The sequence below is a fragment of the Triticum urartu genome, chromosome 6A (assembly GCF_056163025.1).
Source record: "Triticum urartu cultivar PI428250 chromosome 6A, HENAU_Tu73, whole genome shotgun sequence".
In the NCBI taxonomy this organism is placed as follows: Eukaryota; Viridiplantae; Streptophyta; class Magnoliopsida; order Poales; family Poaceae; genus Triticum; species Triticum urartu.
Window position 1 is genome coordinate 5,176,638 of NC_141878.1, and position 16,417 is coordinate 5,193,054.

General features: G+C 44.6%; 2 protein-coding genes across 2 annotated transcripts; one reads left to right on the plus strand and one right to left on the minus strand.

Moving 5' to 3' along the window:
- Positions 1–427: 427 nt before the first annotated feature.
- Positions 428–5,492, minus strand: LOC125514012 (amino acid transporter AVT1C). The gene is made up of 12 exons (XM_087527193.1): positions 5,189–5,492; positions 3,843–4,195; positions 2,610–2,824; positions 2,485–2,508; positions 2,204–2,384; positions 1,875–2,094; positions 1,649–1,784; positions 1,517–1,540; positions 1,164–1,302; positions 1,024–1,067; positions 877–939; positions 428–717 (listed from the first exon to the last, which is right to left on the minus strand). The coding sequence occupies exons 1-12, from the start codon at positions 5,392–5,394 to the stop codon at positions 619–621; spliced, it is 1,704 nt and encodes a 567-aa protein (XP_087383319.1). The 5' UTR covers positions 5,395–5,492; the 3' UTR covers positions 428–618.
- Positions 5,493–11,387: 5,895 nt separating this feature from the next.
- LOC125513320 (uncharacterized) lies at positions 11,388–16,156 on the plus strand. Its single transcript, XM_048678406.2, has 8 exons — positions 11,388–11,693; positions 11,781–11,877; positions 11,952–12,019; positions 12,121–12,219; positions 13,299–13,355; positions 13,769–13,837; positions 14,622–14,690; positions 14,815–16,156. The coding sequence occupies exons 1-8, from the start codon at positions 11,523–11,525 to the stop codon at positions 15,859–15,861; spliced, it is 1,677 nt and encodes a 558-aa protein (XP_048534363.1). The 5' UTR covers positions 11,388–11,522; the 3' UTR covers positions 15,862–16,156.
- Positions 16,157–16,417: the final 261 nt, after the last annotated feature.

The following is a 16,417-nucleotide window of genomic DNA, read 5'->3' on the forward strand; positions in this document are numbered from 1 at the left end:
TTATTTGGACAACGGTCACCTGCATACACCTTCCCGCAACCCTTGTCCTGCCCCCTCATTACGCAATTATATTTCCATTTGTTTTAATCCTCCCTATATAGAGTCCATGCTCTTTCTCCGTCACCCTAAATCCCTAATTAGCCGCCACCGGAGAAACCATGTGGCATTGCCTAAGATCCTTCACTTTCGTTTGCATTTACATGTTATTACTCAAAATCAGCATCCAACCGTCATCATACACACCTCACTCTAAATATAGTTAATATACAGACGAATAAAGGTTCTAGTTGCATGTTGGCAAAATTACACTCTGAATATAGATTGATGAAAAATTCAAATAGTTGGTAATTAGCTAGCAGAACTGGGACTTTAGACTGATAAAGATCCATCAACATACAAATTTAACAATAATAATGCAAGGTTATCGGAGTTGCCACAAATTTAACAACCATACAAATTTAATCATACAACATTTATATATCGATGGACATAATTCATTGTTCGGCAAAATTTGAATCCTCCACTCTCGCTCATACATATGCTTAATTATATGTATAATAATGCGGTCGAACGAGCAATCTTCTCTATTATGTATGTAGGGAAGGAAGTACTTCAGAGTCAGGTGGCGTAGTTCTGGACAATCCCGGAGAGGGATGAGTATGTCCCCACGCAGGCGCAAGTAACCCCTACGGCGATGATGAATGAGCATGTCGCAGTCTGTAAAATAGTTTTTAGTTAGGCTCCTCACCATAAATAGGTGCTTTACATAAATTTGCTTGGCAATGTCATCACAATATGACCTCAGAACCTTCTCTGTTCTGCTAGATACAAGTATAGTTATAATAAAGAAATGTGACGTTGGAAATATTTGTGTACCTGATACCAAGTCGCTTTTGCCTTAAGGATGGCCAGAAAGCAGGCACAAGGTAGAATGTAGGTCTGCAATGAAACATATTTTAGCCTCTCACGAATAGCTTACCAATTACTTGTTATCATCTGATGAAATAATCAGCGAAAACTTACCACAAGCATCGCGAATAAAGAGCCAATCAGAGCCATCACAAGCGCTGTCAATTTACATGTAGAATGAACAATGGTCAGTGAATGATTCAATCTACTACTAATGCTGACATATGCTGACCAAAGAGAGCAAACTAACTTACCAAAGAAGGGAACTGACAGAGCAATGATGAGGGTTGACACCACCAGGGCTGATCTAAGAATGATTATGTTGGAGTACTTCTGCTGGCTTCGCGGCAGCAACTCTTCCAGACTCATGGCCAATGGGGTTATGGTCAATGCATATGTGATTCTTTGTTAAGGACATTGCACAATTATCATGTACATCAACAAATAATTTCAGAACTTTTTAAAACCTTTTTGATTTTAGAACTTTATTAAGCATGTAATAAAAAGATCAGCATGTATTCTAAAGAAGCATTGGCAAGAAATAGAATTTCTCTATGTTAGTTTTGATTAAAATCCCCTTTGAAGAGAAATAATTGACAAGCCAAGGATATTTGGTTATCGGATTAGCCACCTGCAACAAAAGCCAAGAGATAGGTCAACATGATTGAGAATGAAGTTACATAAAACATGCTTAGTACAGAACAAAGTGATCTGAAATAGTCTAGACAGGAGCAATTACCGTAGCCCAGACGGCAATCTTGGAAACCACCAGATTCTCCGGTAAGTTGAGGGTGAACTGAGACTCGGTGGATTCGCCGAACATTTTGTATCCCATCACCGCAGCGGCAGTAAACAAAATGGTAGAAAACCCAATGCTGAAATCAAAGAAGCACAAACAATAACTGAGTGTTGAGGTTCCAAAAGAATGATATCGAATATAGGTTGACCCAAAGTAGCTAATTTACCAGGTGAAAAGAATGGAAGGAAACTGGTTGCGGTTCTTCAGAGAAGAGTATATGTTTGGGAACACCCCATGCCCCGAGTAGCAGTAACCGTACAGTCCAATCGCGATAGGAATTCCCGGGAGGTTTAACGCAGTCCCTTTGTTCTCGAAGCCGACATGATCGACAACCCCAATCCAGCATAGGCAGATGACCACAAGGATTGATGCAACCACACCTCCAGCTACAAAGCAAACACAGAACAACATCGTGAGAAATGATGTGTGATACAAGATGCAGAGCATATGCACAAGCAGGATGAAAATAAAAGCAACAAGTGAATAGATTGATACCTGAAATATAGCTCAGACAGGTGAGGTCACGGAGCCAGGTGGTCGGCATGACAACAAGCGTCGTCAAGATTGCGAAGAACACATGCGAGTTTATTGTCAAGCCCCCAATGTTGAGGTGCACATTGGGGAACAACTTGGATAAATTGTCGCTTTCCAGTATCAAATACTCGATGCAGCAGGCCTGCAACAACAGATCAAGGATCGGTTAATTCGTTGCAGATTCTTTCAGATGTTGTGATGACTCTTTGGATTTAATTGGTTGGATGGTACGGAGTACTTACATACAGTTCCACATACAGGATTATCTGCAGATAGTGAACCCACACACAAGAAGCAGAAATAAGTTAAGTTAGCACAAAAACTTTCCCTGACTGAGATCTGCCCAAACTGAAGAACTGAATCTTACCGAGATGGCTATGCGACCGGTGGTGCCAAAGGCGGCATGACCGATATCCGGGTATGTCTGAAGGCCCTCCTTGCTGTCTAGGCAACGGCGCAGCAGCACACCGGTGTACCATGCGAGCAGAGCAAATACAACTAGTATCACCAGTCCGAGCCACCCCCCTTGCTTGATGGCGTAAGGCGTCGACAGGATTCCGACACCACACAGAACATTTATTCCTGCATATTAGAAACAAGAGCATTTTATCATAGGAATCATCCATGATGAGCAACTATTCTTCAGGTTCAGTAAAATTTATCACAGGAAAGTTCAGACCTTCAGAATATAGATCCAATTGAAACAGATTACACACAGCAAAGCTTCGTTGTTAACTCAGGTCAACTCCTTGGTGAAAAAAAAGAGATAAAAAATACGACGACCGACGTGTGCTTGGCTATTTCCACATTTTCTTGAATGGGATCATTTCTGCACAATTTGATAGCAAATGGTTTGTCTTGAAGCAGTGGGACAGCCTGCAGATCTCGATGCGACAACATGTCACATGGTTTGGTTGTGCTGACTCATCAACCATGTGATGTCCCTATTAATACGGAGAAGAACAAGAAGAAAAATCGAAATGGTGGACCGGAACCATGTGTGATGCGGCGCCTCAACTACGCGAATAGACAGTGCTCAATCATGCATAATTGACCACTTGGTGTACTTGATGTCCTGATTCTCTGCGCTTATGTTAACTGCCAGCAACTCACTTGGTTAAGTAGATCTGATCAGAACATTCTAGGAACTAATTAATAGTTTCTGTCAACCTTCGGTGCCATACTAAACTGTAAAAATGGCAGTTACAGTGGGTGGGGATCTGAAGGAAAAACAGTGTGATTTGTATGCAGATCCTTCAAAATTTATGCTATTATCTTATGGTTTGGAGCTTTAGACTAGTGTAAACTGTGTATCAGTAGCCGTCAGCACGGTACTACCGCGCGTGAAAACGCCTAACTGGGCCATCGGTACACTGAACTTGGACATCCGTCTGCTAAGAACGTGTCTAGGTTCACCAAGCCTCAGTTCAGCAATGGTACATCACAAGAATATGCGGCATTGCCAATAATTGAGGGCCCCTATTTATCATGCTCTGCTAACAAATTTTTTTGGATCGATTTACTTGTGTCAACCAGTCAGGTCTAGCATTTCATTTCAAATTGAGAATGTAAAATTCACAGGCCTGTAGTAGGTGCTTACCATTCATAGCTCCCTGGGTGTAAGAGCACTGCTGGTAGGGAGAAACCTCATGGCCAACCACCAGCGGCTTCTGATCCTCGGGGATCTGCTGCAGCGACGGCTTCCTCGACGGCAGGAGGTACTGCGAGCTCTTCCGGATATCCTCATGCTGCTGTTGTTGCTGTTGCTCGTCGCTTGTGGTCGGGCGTATGAGCGGCTTGACGAGATTGGAGACGATCTCAGGGGTTTTGCCTCGGAACGAGCTGTTGAGGAAGGAGCTGTTGAGGAAGGAGTTGGACAGCCTGCTCAGCGTCGGGGTCCCCAGGAACCCCAGGCTCGGCGACTGCACGTTGCTCAGAATGTCGATCGATTGCCTGTCAAAATACAAGAGAGAAAATAAAAAAGAATTGTTACTGACATGAGAATAAGCAGAGCAAGAAATGTGATTTTTGAGCATTGTAACAGCAGATATAGTAAGATTCAGTCTATTTATACTTGACAAAATACAGTAAGATTCAGTCAGAAATGATGACTTTGAACAAAACAAGAACGCAAGGCGATGTGCGAAAGCACATTTCGGAGGGAAAAATCCAAGGAAAAGAAACAGCTGAGGAGATGATGAAGATGTGACAGCCAGGTGCTGGTCCACAAGCCTGAGCTGTACCGCCCCACCCCACCATGGGGTAACATGCATCCTTCCAAAATAAACAATAATTATAAAAGTGGTGCTTGTTTGGAGACAGGCATGAGTAGATGTGGTATTCGGGATGAAGATGATGATGATTAAGCTACAGGTAATGGATTGAGACTGGTTGGCAAACACAATTCCAACTTTCCCACTCTGGGGATTTATATTGACCAATTACCACATCAGCACCATACAGATCCAGGGGTGCTAAGGGGGGAACAGAGCAGGTTGGTTTGTCCTGTCTGTCTCTCTGTCTGTCAGAAAGGTAGTGTGTGTCCGTTTCGAAATCGAAAAAAAAGATCGGAGCGAGCGGTTGCTTGGTAAAACTTGCATCAACAGAGACATGGTGATGCCGAAAAAACTACCTTTCCCACTCTGGTTGATTGGTTGGGCGCTGGAAGGGGTCAAAGAAGCATGAATCCAAGATTGGGATTTGGTTGGGGTCCGTTCGGGAAGAATGGAATGGATTCAGAACGTATTTTTCAGAGAAACCGGGCAGGGAATCTGAATGTCGAATGGATCGAGTTGAAAGAAAGACATAGAGAAAGGAAGGGAGATTGGAGTAGCAAGCAAGCAACAGATTAGATCGATGGATGGAGTTCATCGGAAGACAGACAGACGACTTTGATGGATGTGGATGGACGGACAAGAGACGAATTTGATGGATGTGGGTCGTTACCTGTAGCTCTGCGGCCATTGGTTGGTGTAGGAGTTGGGCTGGCTGTCGCCGCCGCCGCCGCCGCGCGGGGTGGCGCAGGACGACGAGTCCGACGACGACCCGTCGTCCCCATGGCCAACGCCGTCGACCCTGTGGGCGGGATCCTCCTCGTCGTCGTCGTCGCTCTCGATGATGAAGCTGCGCTCCTCCCCCAGCAGGCTCTTCATCCTGCTTCTTGTCGCCTCGCGCTGGCAGCCGCAGCCGCAAGAGAGCAGAGGAGAAGAGAAGACAGGGATGGGTGTGGCTGACTGATTGCCTTCGCTTTGGTTTTCATGGTGGGTTTATATAGGGTGCGATTCAAAAAACAAAATCCAACTTTCACCGTAGTAAGGAAATCAAAAGATGACTGTCCATGCCCTCAAAAAAAGAAAGAAATTGCAACTCTGTTTTTAGGCCTTCTTATAAAAGGAAATACATTATGCCTGGCTGGACGGCGAGCTGTCGACATGTATAATCATTATTATTGTAATTATTATATATAAGGAAATACTAAAAGGCAATGGCATTGTGATTTGGTTTAGAGAAATATATTGGTGGCAGTGGTTTAGGTTGCCAGGGTTTTTTTTTTGGGTGCATAAACGCGTATGCTTTTGTATAAAATTTGGCCGACCGATCGTCTCCCTCCCGCGACATCTCTGGCGTGTAGTCTCGTCCCCTCTTTTGTGTTGTGTTGTTCCGTCTCCCCTTACGAGCGTTGTGCATCTCTCTCGCCCCCCTTTTCCCGCCACCCGTGGACGGTAGCATGATATGCTGCTACTCGGTCCAAGACCCACCTACCGTCCCGGTTCTGCCGTCCTCCACCTCGTTAGGAAAGGAGAAGCGTTGAGTAAAGATAAGGAATGGGTGACACCAGAAAGGAAGAAGAAATGTTGTGTTCCGTCGTCATTTTCATGTCGTCTAGGGCCGCCGACGCCTTCCTGCTGGAGGCCTCCGTGCAAAATAAGGACGCGAGCCTGCCACAACTGTATGTTGGGCAAGCTTTGCACTTCGGCCTCCTCCGATAGCGATAGGGAGTCTAGGAGGGGGGATAAGTTGAGGGAGGCGGCGGCTAGGGTTTGCATGAGCCCTCGGGTGGCAGTTGGACGTTATACGCAAGCAAAAAGAATCGAAGGGGGTATAGCAGTCCATTTTACACCGGGGGTCCTCGAAGATGCAAAATTATAGACCACTCCTAACACTAAAAAGGAGTCGAGGTCATGAAGCGAGATTGGAATTCCATGCTTATAATAGTGTGCAGAACTGATCCGAACCCATCATCTTCAGGGATGAACACATCCCCGGCTGCTGACCGGGTAGAATAGAAGTAGATGCCATGTTGTGCCAAAACTGCCTCCCCTATGACATGGCGGTGGGGAGGAGAGAACAGAAGAACGCCAATGCTCCAAAGAAAGCAAAATTATAGACCACTTCTGACTTTGAAAAAAGGAGTTGAGATCATGATGCAAAAATTGCAGTCTCGTCCTTGTAATGTTATGCAACACCGACCGAGGGCATCATCGTTGAGGATGAAACCACTTGGTATGATGGGTCGACTACCACTCCATCACCGACTGCTAACCAGATGGAAGAGAGATATATGCCAAGTTGTGTGCAAACTGCCCCCCCCTCGCGCGCCTATGGCACGACAACAGGAAGGAGAGAATGGAGGCGACTTTAGAGAACATCGGCACTCCAACCGGTCATCATTCTACCATATGGTACATCAATGGGCCATTAGAAACCTGATGCTGAACAGAAGAGAAGATTCTCCCAAAATGGAAGGGTGGTCCTGCTGGCGCCATGGCTCCAACGCGCGCACAATTGCGATTGAGCTCCAATGATGAACTGATCTACAAGCTCGTCGGACACATGCTCCCTCCCATTCCACATCTCCTCCTCCTTCCCACGGTGAGGAAAGGCATGCACCAGATCCTGGTAACATGTGAGCTTATTGACGAGACTACCACCGGATCCCCCTTCCACCACCACCGGACCTGAGCTCCAACACGGCATCACGCTAGCCGCGTCAAAGGCAAAACACCGCCTACACATGCATATACATGGAAACCTTGCAGATATCTCCTTCCACTACTAACGACATATTTACTGTGCATATATGCACACTAGTCCCTCCGTTTCTAAAACATAAGACTTTTTTAGAGATTTCGATACAAACTACATACGAATGTACATAGACGTATTTTAAAGTGTAGATTCACCTCATTTTACTCTATATATGTTCCATGTTGGAATCGCTAAAAGGGCTTGTACTTTGGAACGGAGGGAGTACTTTAATTTGGATTCATCAACCTAGCTCTACAAAAACGGTTTGAAAGCAAAGAGAGCTTCCAGGGTGCTGGGAGCCAAAAATGCCCACTCAACAACAACCAGCAAGGCACTGAATACATGTGGTGTGGGCCAATGAGCCGTCCACTTGCTTATAGGATACGTACAAGATTGATAGCGCCTTCAAGTTCGTGTGGCATCTTGCAGGGGAGGCTGGATGGGGTTTTAGCAGCAAGGATCCAAAGCAGGCAGGGGAAACATTATGATTATGATTAGTAGTAGCACGTACGTACTACACGATGCCACTAGCTAGGATGCTTAATTAACCATCATTATTGATTGATGTCGTTGTTGCTGGCTTATTATAATGATGATGATGATGACGATGATGATGATGATGATGATAGCATCGCACACATGAAGCCAAATACAGCAAGTAATGTTGGTGCAGCTGCTGCAAATCAGACGACAGCAGTAGGAAGAGAGCCGCTGCTGCCATCCATGGCATGGCATGTCATGGCTGTCACTCGTATTTTTCTTGGCCTCATCGATCGGATCTGAGTATCTGGTGACAGGATCTGCTCAGAGTTAGCTGGGCTAGCGACGATTATAGTACTAGCTAGTGTGTGTTCGTGGTGCCTAAATCATTGACTGATTGCCATCCGTGGAAATGTATTTGTTTATAATCACGTTTGCTTGCACTGTATCTGTATGCTCTGGATCCCACATGAAAGGTTTCTTTATTCATTCAGATAAGCTAAACTGAACTCGGGTACAGTGGAATGGACCATGCCATGATGTTGATGCCAACATGCTTGGACGATCAATCCAGGCCCTACCAATACATCTTCCTAATACACCATACTCACCAATTTGTGAGCCCTCTCATTCACCTGAGGTTCTCAATTTCGGATTTGTTTTCCAGTTTTTACTTGGGCAACGATTCAGTTAAGGTGGATTTGATTCATGATTTTGACTGGGTCAACTGTTTCCATCCTCTCACCGTCTAAGAAAACACACACTAGTTCACTCAGGTGCCAAACCAGACAACAGAAAAATTTTATTTTTGAAACTCTAACAACACCAACGGCGCAGCGAAGAACGCTCAGCCCTTCTAATGGTGGAACAATGCTGAAAGGCTGCATCAGAACGGTGGCTCGAAGATACATGCATACTGTGTCCTTAGAGAAAGATAGCTCAGCTACCTTATGGTTTACTTAATGCTGAAAGCCACCTCTTACTGAAAATTCCCATGTTTACTTAGTGAACTTGGGAATGCTAGCAATCCAGTATAAAGCAGCTTGTGTCCTCGGATAATTAAGTTTATCTATCTTTTGCTTTTTTCGAGAAAGATCTATCTTTTGCTTGGGATGACAAGATCATATATTGTTTGCTTCAGTGTACTAAAGAATGTGAGGAATCTTCTTAAATGTTCTTTCTGTGTTGTTTATTGTTATTGGTTCGTACAAAAACATATTTTTATTAATGTATGGGAGTGCATGAAATGCCCGGGGCACGAGACTGTTGTGGATGAAACAATTGATGAACAACATCAAAGTCATGTTTAAGGGAGAGGCAAGGAAGATAGCAACCTTATTTTATGTTGAGTATGTTTAGTTTGTAAAGTATGTATCTACCGGTCTACTAGAAGTCCTGAATGAGAATTATGGTTTGTTGAACATGTCACTGAATTTTGTGTGGATCATCGTTGTTTTTTTTCCAAGTTATGAACAAGATATGCAATTCAATACGGTGATGCACTTCTTTTCTGTTCTTCCTTTGGAATTATCAGGTGCTCATTACATGCCCATGCAAAAATATTACTCAATGACATGGTTCATTGTACAGCTACCACATAACACATTTATATTCTCGGTGCAGCGAAGCATGGGAGTCCCTTCTAGTACTGACCAAAGTCCATTTTATCTTTTCCAAACTATAAAGTGCTAGTTTAATTTTTATGCCCCAACCCACCTGCTATATATTCTTCTTTGGTGCGCACATAAGTGGACATGAATCACCAAGTCAGCCTCGCCCCGTCATCGCAGTTTCGGAGTAATAAGCAAAAGTGTGGGACAACCTCTATGAGAAAAAGTGAGGGAAAAAGCCTACACTTCTATGAGAAAATTCAGGACAAAAAATTCAAAGAAAAATCTAACAATTGAGGATGTGATTTTTTTAATAGAATGTTGTGCCATGTGCATGAATGAACGAGTAAAAAAGGCTTTGAATTGAATTTTTTAAGATTTATTTGGTAGAAAAGAAACCAGTATTTTCCCACAAAATATTTTTGAAAGAACCCCTTATTTTTTGTTCACAATATTTAATTTTCCCGTGTTTCATGAAGTTGGATTTTTCTTCGAAGGTTTATATTTTTTTATTTAAACATACCCTTATTAGACCGGGAAGTTGAGGATTTTACGCTATTTTATTTTCTTGAAATTAGGGTTTTCCAATAATTTGGGACGAAACTATCTCATTAATTCCAGTCCACATGGCAAGCGGAGAATACTTCCATTTAGGAAAAGGAGTAAAATTCATGTCAAAGTCGTCAGGGTTTATAGGACCGAACACTAGTCTCATTGGTTTGAATAAATTTCACAAAAACTCCAGACGATTTGTTTTCTTGTGATCTTTTGTCTGCCACGGTCAACTCAACTTTGTATGCAAAATCCAAAGGGTGTTATTTATTTAATTTAAACGTCTAGAAATTTTTTTATGACAACCATTGTATGATGCTAAACAGTTTTCTGGTAAACTATGCATGTCACACTTCAACAATCAGAATACATGTACAAACACACATGGAGACAGCCAGAGAAATCTAGGGTTGATAAATTCCCTGAAAATTATGCAGAGAGGACCCCAAGACAGAGAGAGAAAAAATACAAGAAGGTTCATAGGGGTTCCTGCACACACACCAAAACTAACGGTTGTAGCCAATACCCAACGCCGCCAAGGCCTTCACCGGAGAAGATGCACAACATCCACTGTCGTTAGATCCAGGGCAACACCATCACCATAAAGGCTTTCAGAGTCGATGAACATGCCTACTACAAGCATCAAAGCACATGTCATTGTGGCACGTCGACCGGGGACACATACCCATGCTAACCTAGACCCGAATCCACCGCATACCACTGACATAGTCGGGGAAGAACGCTAGATATGCAGCCCTCGAACCAATGGTCTCATTCCAGACACTCCATCTCATCCGGGTCCTCGACACCACCGCGAACAACAACAACAAACGGATAGGAAAATAAAACCTAATCTCACCGCCCAAGCAGACAGTGAGATGACAAGGCCATCTACTTGTCGACGCTGCCATGGAGAGGGTCGTCGTGATGAGGAAGAAGCCAAGGCAACTTTATTTGATGTGACACCTTTCTCATCCCACCGGTGCCACCACTTGAAAGACCAACTCCACAGTGGAAAAAAAGCACATGAGAGAACCATGACCCTTCCTCCACCCGCCACTGGAGCAGCAAGCCGAGGAGGCGGAAACCGCGGTCTCACCGGCTTTTGCCAAGGGGAGAAACCATCACCAATGATTGCCTTTTTCTTGGAGAGGGAGAGAGCAATAGGGTTGTTGGCATTTGAGTTGGTAGTTCATATGATTCCCGTGTAGCGCAACCGAACAATTTGCGTTACACACATATTCGTGAGTTTCAGTTTCATAATATGGGATTTAGTATATACCTTGACATTTTATCTCTTTTCTTTTACATCCTCATGCCTATAATTATGCAAAAAAACAAAACGAATGTGTATCTCAAAAAAAGATTTATGTTTTTTTTGAGACAAAAAAAAAGATTTATGTTTGGAGAAAGAGAGAGGTGAAACGATAGTAGGCCACTAGGCCGTGAGTGAAATGGGCTTCGCTTGACTTACACTCGCTCATTGGTGTAGCCTCATGGGCTGCTGATCCGGCCCTCGGCGTGGAGGTTTCTCCCTCGGCCGACTCCCCTCCCCTCCTTCCTCGCCGATCTCCGCCGCCGCCGCCGCCGCCGCCGAGGGGAAGCCAACCATGGCTCTCCGCCGCGCCATCGGGTCCCTCGCCGTCCGCTCCCAGGCATCATACTGCCTCCGCCGCGCCGCCGCCTCGCCTCCCACCCTCACGCCTCCCCCGCCCCCGCCTCCGTCCTTCCGCCGCCCGGTCACCGTCCCCCGCCGCTCCTTCGCCGCCCCGCCCCAGCACGTACGTCTCCCCCCTCCCTCCCTCAGTCTGTCGCCCTAGGTTGGTCAGCTCTCCTCCTCTCATCATCTTTGTCTTGTGGCTCGGAAGGTCAAGAAGGCGGTCAAGAAGGACGACGACGACGACGCCGGGCCCCGGCTCAACAACGACATCACCGGCCCCTTCCTCCGGCTCGTCACGGACGAAGGTGCCGACGATCCCCTTCCTTCTCCATTCGCCATTCGGATGCTGAAGATCCGATTTTTCCCCCGATTTCTGCAGGGCATGATGTTGTCCCCAGGCACGAGGCCCTCAAGATGGCTGCCAGGATGGGGCTGGACCTGGTTGAGGTAGTACCTCATTTCCATTTTCTTCTTCAGCTCTGCCCGAGGGTCGGCATGTTCGTATACTTATTCGGTTGTGCCCATTTCTCATGGTTACCTCGTCGCAGGTTGACCGGAAATCGGACCCTCCGGTTTGCAAGATCATGGACTTCCACAAGGAGAAGTACATCAAGGACGTCAAGGACAAAGAGCGCCTAAAAGCCAAGGTATGTATGCGTGGTCAAATCATCCTCGCTGAATTTGTCGTGTCGTCACTGCTGGAGTTGAGTTGAAATGCTTGGAACAGAGCATGTTTGTAAACGTGTTCAGATCGTAGGATTGTGAACTAACTACAGAAACCATCGCTCACTCTAGTGCTATTATCTTTGTCTTCTACACAAACATATTATGTTCATATCAATACAATGTACACAAGATGTTGAACATAGCCAGATTCACCTCTGTTACTTTCTGCTGTGCTAAGGCACTTGATTGTGTAATCAGGCGGACCCCATTTGTGGTTGCTGTGCTGTGTCTTGGAGTCTAATAAGTCGGGAGAACTCATGTACTCATTCCAGTAAGATCTTACTGCCATGTCATAAAACAAAAGATGATTTCTACTTACTGTTGCGTCCAGATTAGAATATATGCATGTGCTTTCGGAAAGCAACGCAATGCTAAATGTAGCCCTAAAAACTGAGCAAGGGAAAACAGTGTTAATCATATATCTCCTTCCATGTTTGTAAATTATAATTGTGTCAGACCATTGTATTGTGAACTAACGGTTCCTTGGTCTGTGTTCAGAAAAGTGCTTTGTTAAAACAACAACCAGTTCAGCGACAGAAACTATCGCTCGCTCTAGTGATAGTGTCTTTTAAAAGACACAGATAAGTCTTTGGTTTCTACAAAAAAACAACGGCATCTGGTTATGGTGAGAGCTGGCACTCGGTTCCGTAATCAGAGCCCGTTTGCGGTTGCTGTGTTTTTGTGTTGGGGTATAATTAGACAGATGATTATTTACTAATCCCAGTAAGATTTTACTATTGTGTCTCAAAAAAAAAGATGATTTCGAGTAACTATTGCGTCCACAATAGAAATATTGAAGTGCCCTTGAAAAGTAACGCTGTGCTAAATGTAGCCTTATAAACTGAGCAAGGGAAAACAGTGTTAACCATTGTATCTCCTTCCATGTTTATATTACTTCTGCATAAGTCATGATAACGTGCACCTTCAATGGGCTTTGATCTCTCACATCTTAATGAAAATAGCAAATCTCTCTCCTTATTTTGCATCTGATTTTCTGCAGTCTGCTATTACTTTGCGTGTTGGAGATATCAAAGAAGTGCGGTTTAAGGCGAAAACAGTAAGTTTTCTTGCTTGTTTTAACCTTTCGTTAATAATTGCAGATTATCATCTTTCATGATTCTTTATTTTTATATGGAATGCATGCTTGACTACTACTACTCCCTCTGTCTCAAAATGTAAGACGTTTTTTGGGAGTATTTCAAAGGAAAACATTGGTAGTTGCTTTCTGGCAGTAATAATGAATGTTCTGTTGTTCTACTTAACGTTTTTGTTCAGATGTGCAATGCATGATTGATTGCCACCTTTTAGCTGTAGTAACAGCTTGATTGGACTGCTACGCCCTTTTTTCATGTTCGTTTGGGCCTATACCTAGTTGAGCTCACTCATTTCCAAAGTCGTAGATATATTGTATTCAATATGGAGGCCTTGTGTCATGGGGTGTTGTTGAGACACATAAATTATTGTTCGCAGGAAATTAAAGACTTGAAGGTGAAAGCAGATGCAATTACCAGGCTGATGGACCGTGGTTACAGGGTGAAGGTAAGAGCGCTCACGTACTTTTTAGTTTTATTTTATTGTATGGTTCTGTAAATCTTTGGTGACAACCCAAGCAACTGCAACACGGATTTTAATACATCTTATCTGTGGGTTTTGCTTTTTAACTTCTTTTTATACTAAGTTTACTGGGCAATCCCCAAGGAAACCTTATATCTGGACAAGGGGAACCAAACAGTGTGCAATGATTAGGGGGGCTTTTGTCGCCCCGAAAGTTATGGATATATAGGAACCAATGATTATGATCGGGAACCAATCATGGGTTTCAATTCAGTTCTGTAAGTAGCTTAAGTGTAGCAAACTCTTAAGTGCATGGTTCTCCTTGTCTCCTTTTGTGCCTATATAATGGTAAGAGGGATGAAGTAGTTTATTATCCAGGAGGAACTTTCTGGGAATAAACCTGTCTGTCATATCTTGTTTATGGAGAATCACAATAACATGTTGTCCCTTTCTCTTCACCTGAAGCAATAAATTTTTCTGTTCGATCTAAACTGTTCATGGAGAATCACAATAACATGTTGTTCCTTTGTCTTCACCTGAAGCAATATTTACCTGATGGACTTTGTTTTCATTTTTACCTAAGACGATAGTATCTGGCACAATCTTTTGAACTGCTAACCAACATCTTGAACTGGATTTTCGTTTACGGACTATTAAAACCTTCATATCTATATATTGGATCTGGCGATGTTCATATGCATATGTTTACCTTATTATATTCTTGGGTACAACAAGCTGTGAAGAACTGAGTGATGCTCCTCTTTGGCAGTGCATGGCGATGCCCGCAGGTAACGAAGCCGAAGATTTAGGCGGACCGCTATCTCGCTTATTAGGACTGGTGAGTACTCCCTTCTGTACTGTACTGTTCCCGGCCCCTTTTTTTATCCTTGACTACAAAATTGACACTAAGAATTGCTGCCTATGAAAGTTTATCTCTTTCTAAGATTTCACTGATTCAACAGATTCAAGATGTCTGTACCGTGGAAAGCGGGCCGCATTTGGACTCCAAGCATGCATATGTTATTGTCAGGCACGTGAAGTTTGCAACCAAGAAAGGTGGAAAGAAAGCAAGCAAGGCCATGGAAGACGCAAGCAAAGGCACCCCCCGCACCGCTACCTCCGAATCGCCACCCGCTGCTACTGACAGTGGGGACGACACAAGTGAACATGGTCTGGAAGCTGAGGATGTTGACAAAACTCCCGCCTATACCCCCCGTGAATCATCACCGCAAAAGAAAGGGCAAGATAGAGGGTTTAGAGGCAACAACCGCGGTAACTTGGACAAGAGCATTGGTGCTGGAGGAAACAGGATTAACCCTGGTCAGGGTGGACCACAACCATCGCAATATGGACTTGGTTCCAGGAATGGTAGCCCTGAAATGGAGAAGCTAAAGCAGGCTAAGGCTAATGAAGGCATGACACCCGAGCAGACCAACAGGTATGCCAGCCGTAGGCAGCAGCCCGGAGGCGTAGACAGCCAAGGCAGACCACCACAGCAGGACCCTAGGAGAGGTGAACATGAAGGCCGCTATCAAAGGCCTCCTTTGGAACAGCCGAGCCCACCACCGCCAAGGTTCAACCAAGGAAGACCCCCACAGCAAGACCTGAGAAGAAACGAGAACAACGAAGACAGGTATCGCCGTCCCCAGGACAACCAAAGGCCACCTCTGCAACAGGCTGGCCCGCCGCCCCCAAAGTTCAGCCAAGGCAGCAGACCCCCGCAGCAGGATCCGAGGGGAAACGAGAGAGGAAGCCATGTCCCGCCGTATAGCAGCCAGCGGCCGCAGTTCCAGCAATCGAATCCGAACGCCGAGCCATCAGCCGGGAACCCTGCTTCGACAGCAGCCAGGGGCGTGGGCGTATTCAGCAGCCGAATGCCAGCCACGGCATCCGAGCCGAACAAGACGGCGGACGGCGGTCCTGCGTCTGGTGGTGCCGGTAAGCCTGCCAATACCGGCCCGGCCAAAAGCTTCGGAATATTCAGTAAACCTAAAAAGGGAAGCTCATGAGAAAGAACGAGGTTGGCGGCGACGCTTGCGAAGAACGATACTAGGTTTTTGTGGCGAAAGCCATGATACAAGAGAGGAAATAACTAATATTCCGCTTTTGAGGATGTGTTTTTCGCGGTGGCTGTCTATTTGAGAATGTTTGGGTGACACGCGTCTGTCCATTGACTAGCAAGCGATGTAACTTGAGGTCAGGAGCACTGATCTGCTTGTCTATCATCGCACTGTGCACTACCATTTTGTTGTTATTACTTACTCGGTCTAAATAAATAATTGATGAACATCATTAATTGGTTGATCCTTATGTAAGCACAAGATGAACCCATGCAGTGTCTGTGGTGTGTGTGACCTATATTACGACAGCACCAAGCAACACTTGTTGAATCTGTCTGGTGAATTAATTGGACAATAATTATCTTTGTCTTCCCTAAGAGCATGGTTTATAATACATTCGTCAATCGGCTATAAGGAGTTGCCATGTCATTTAGAGTTAATTTTATAGTCAGATTGTACAAGTAAGTTTTAAATATGTACTATTTTATTAATAGTTGACCCACCT

Excerpts from the sequence above, each read along its gene's own strand:
- LOC125514012 (XM_087527193.1), bottom strand. The coding sequence starts at position 5,394 with ATGAAGAGCCTGCTGGGGGAGGAGCGCAGCTTCATCATCGAGAGCGAC. Across the intron at positions 4,196-5,188 it reads CAATGGCCGCAGAGCTACAG|GCAATCGATCGACATTCTGA; the intron begins GTAACGACCCAC and ends GTATTTTGACAG. Across the intron at positions 1,068-1,163 it reads TCTGTCAGTTCCCTTCTTTG|CGCTTGTGATGGCTCTGATT; the intron begins GTAAGTTAGTTT and ends GTAAATTGACAG.
- LOC125513320 (XM_048678406.2), top strand. The coding sequence starts at position 11,523 with ATGGCTCTCCGCCGCGCCATCGGGTCCCTCGCCGTCCGCTCCCAGGCA. Across the intron at positions 12,020-12,120 it reads TGGGGCTGGACCTGGTTGAG|GTTGACCGGAAATCGGACCC; the intron begins GTAGTACCTCAT and ends ACCTCGTCGCAG. Across the intron at positions 14,691-14,814 it reads TATCTCGCTTATTAGGACTG|ATTCAAGATGTCTGTACCGT; the intron begins GTGAGTACTCCC and ends CTGATTCAACAG.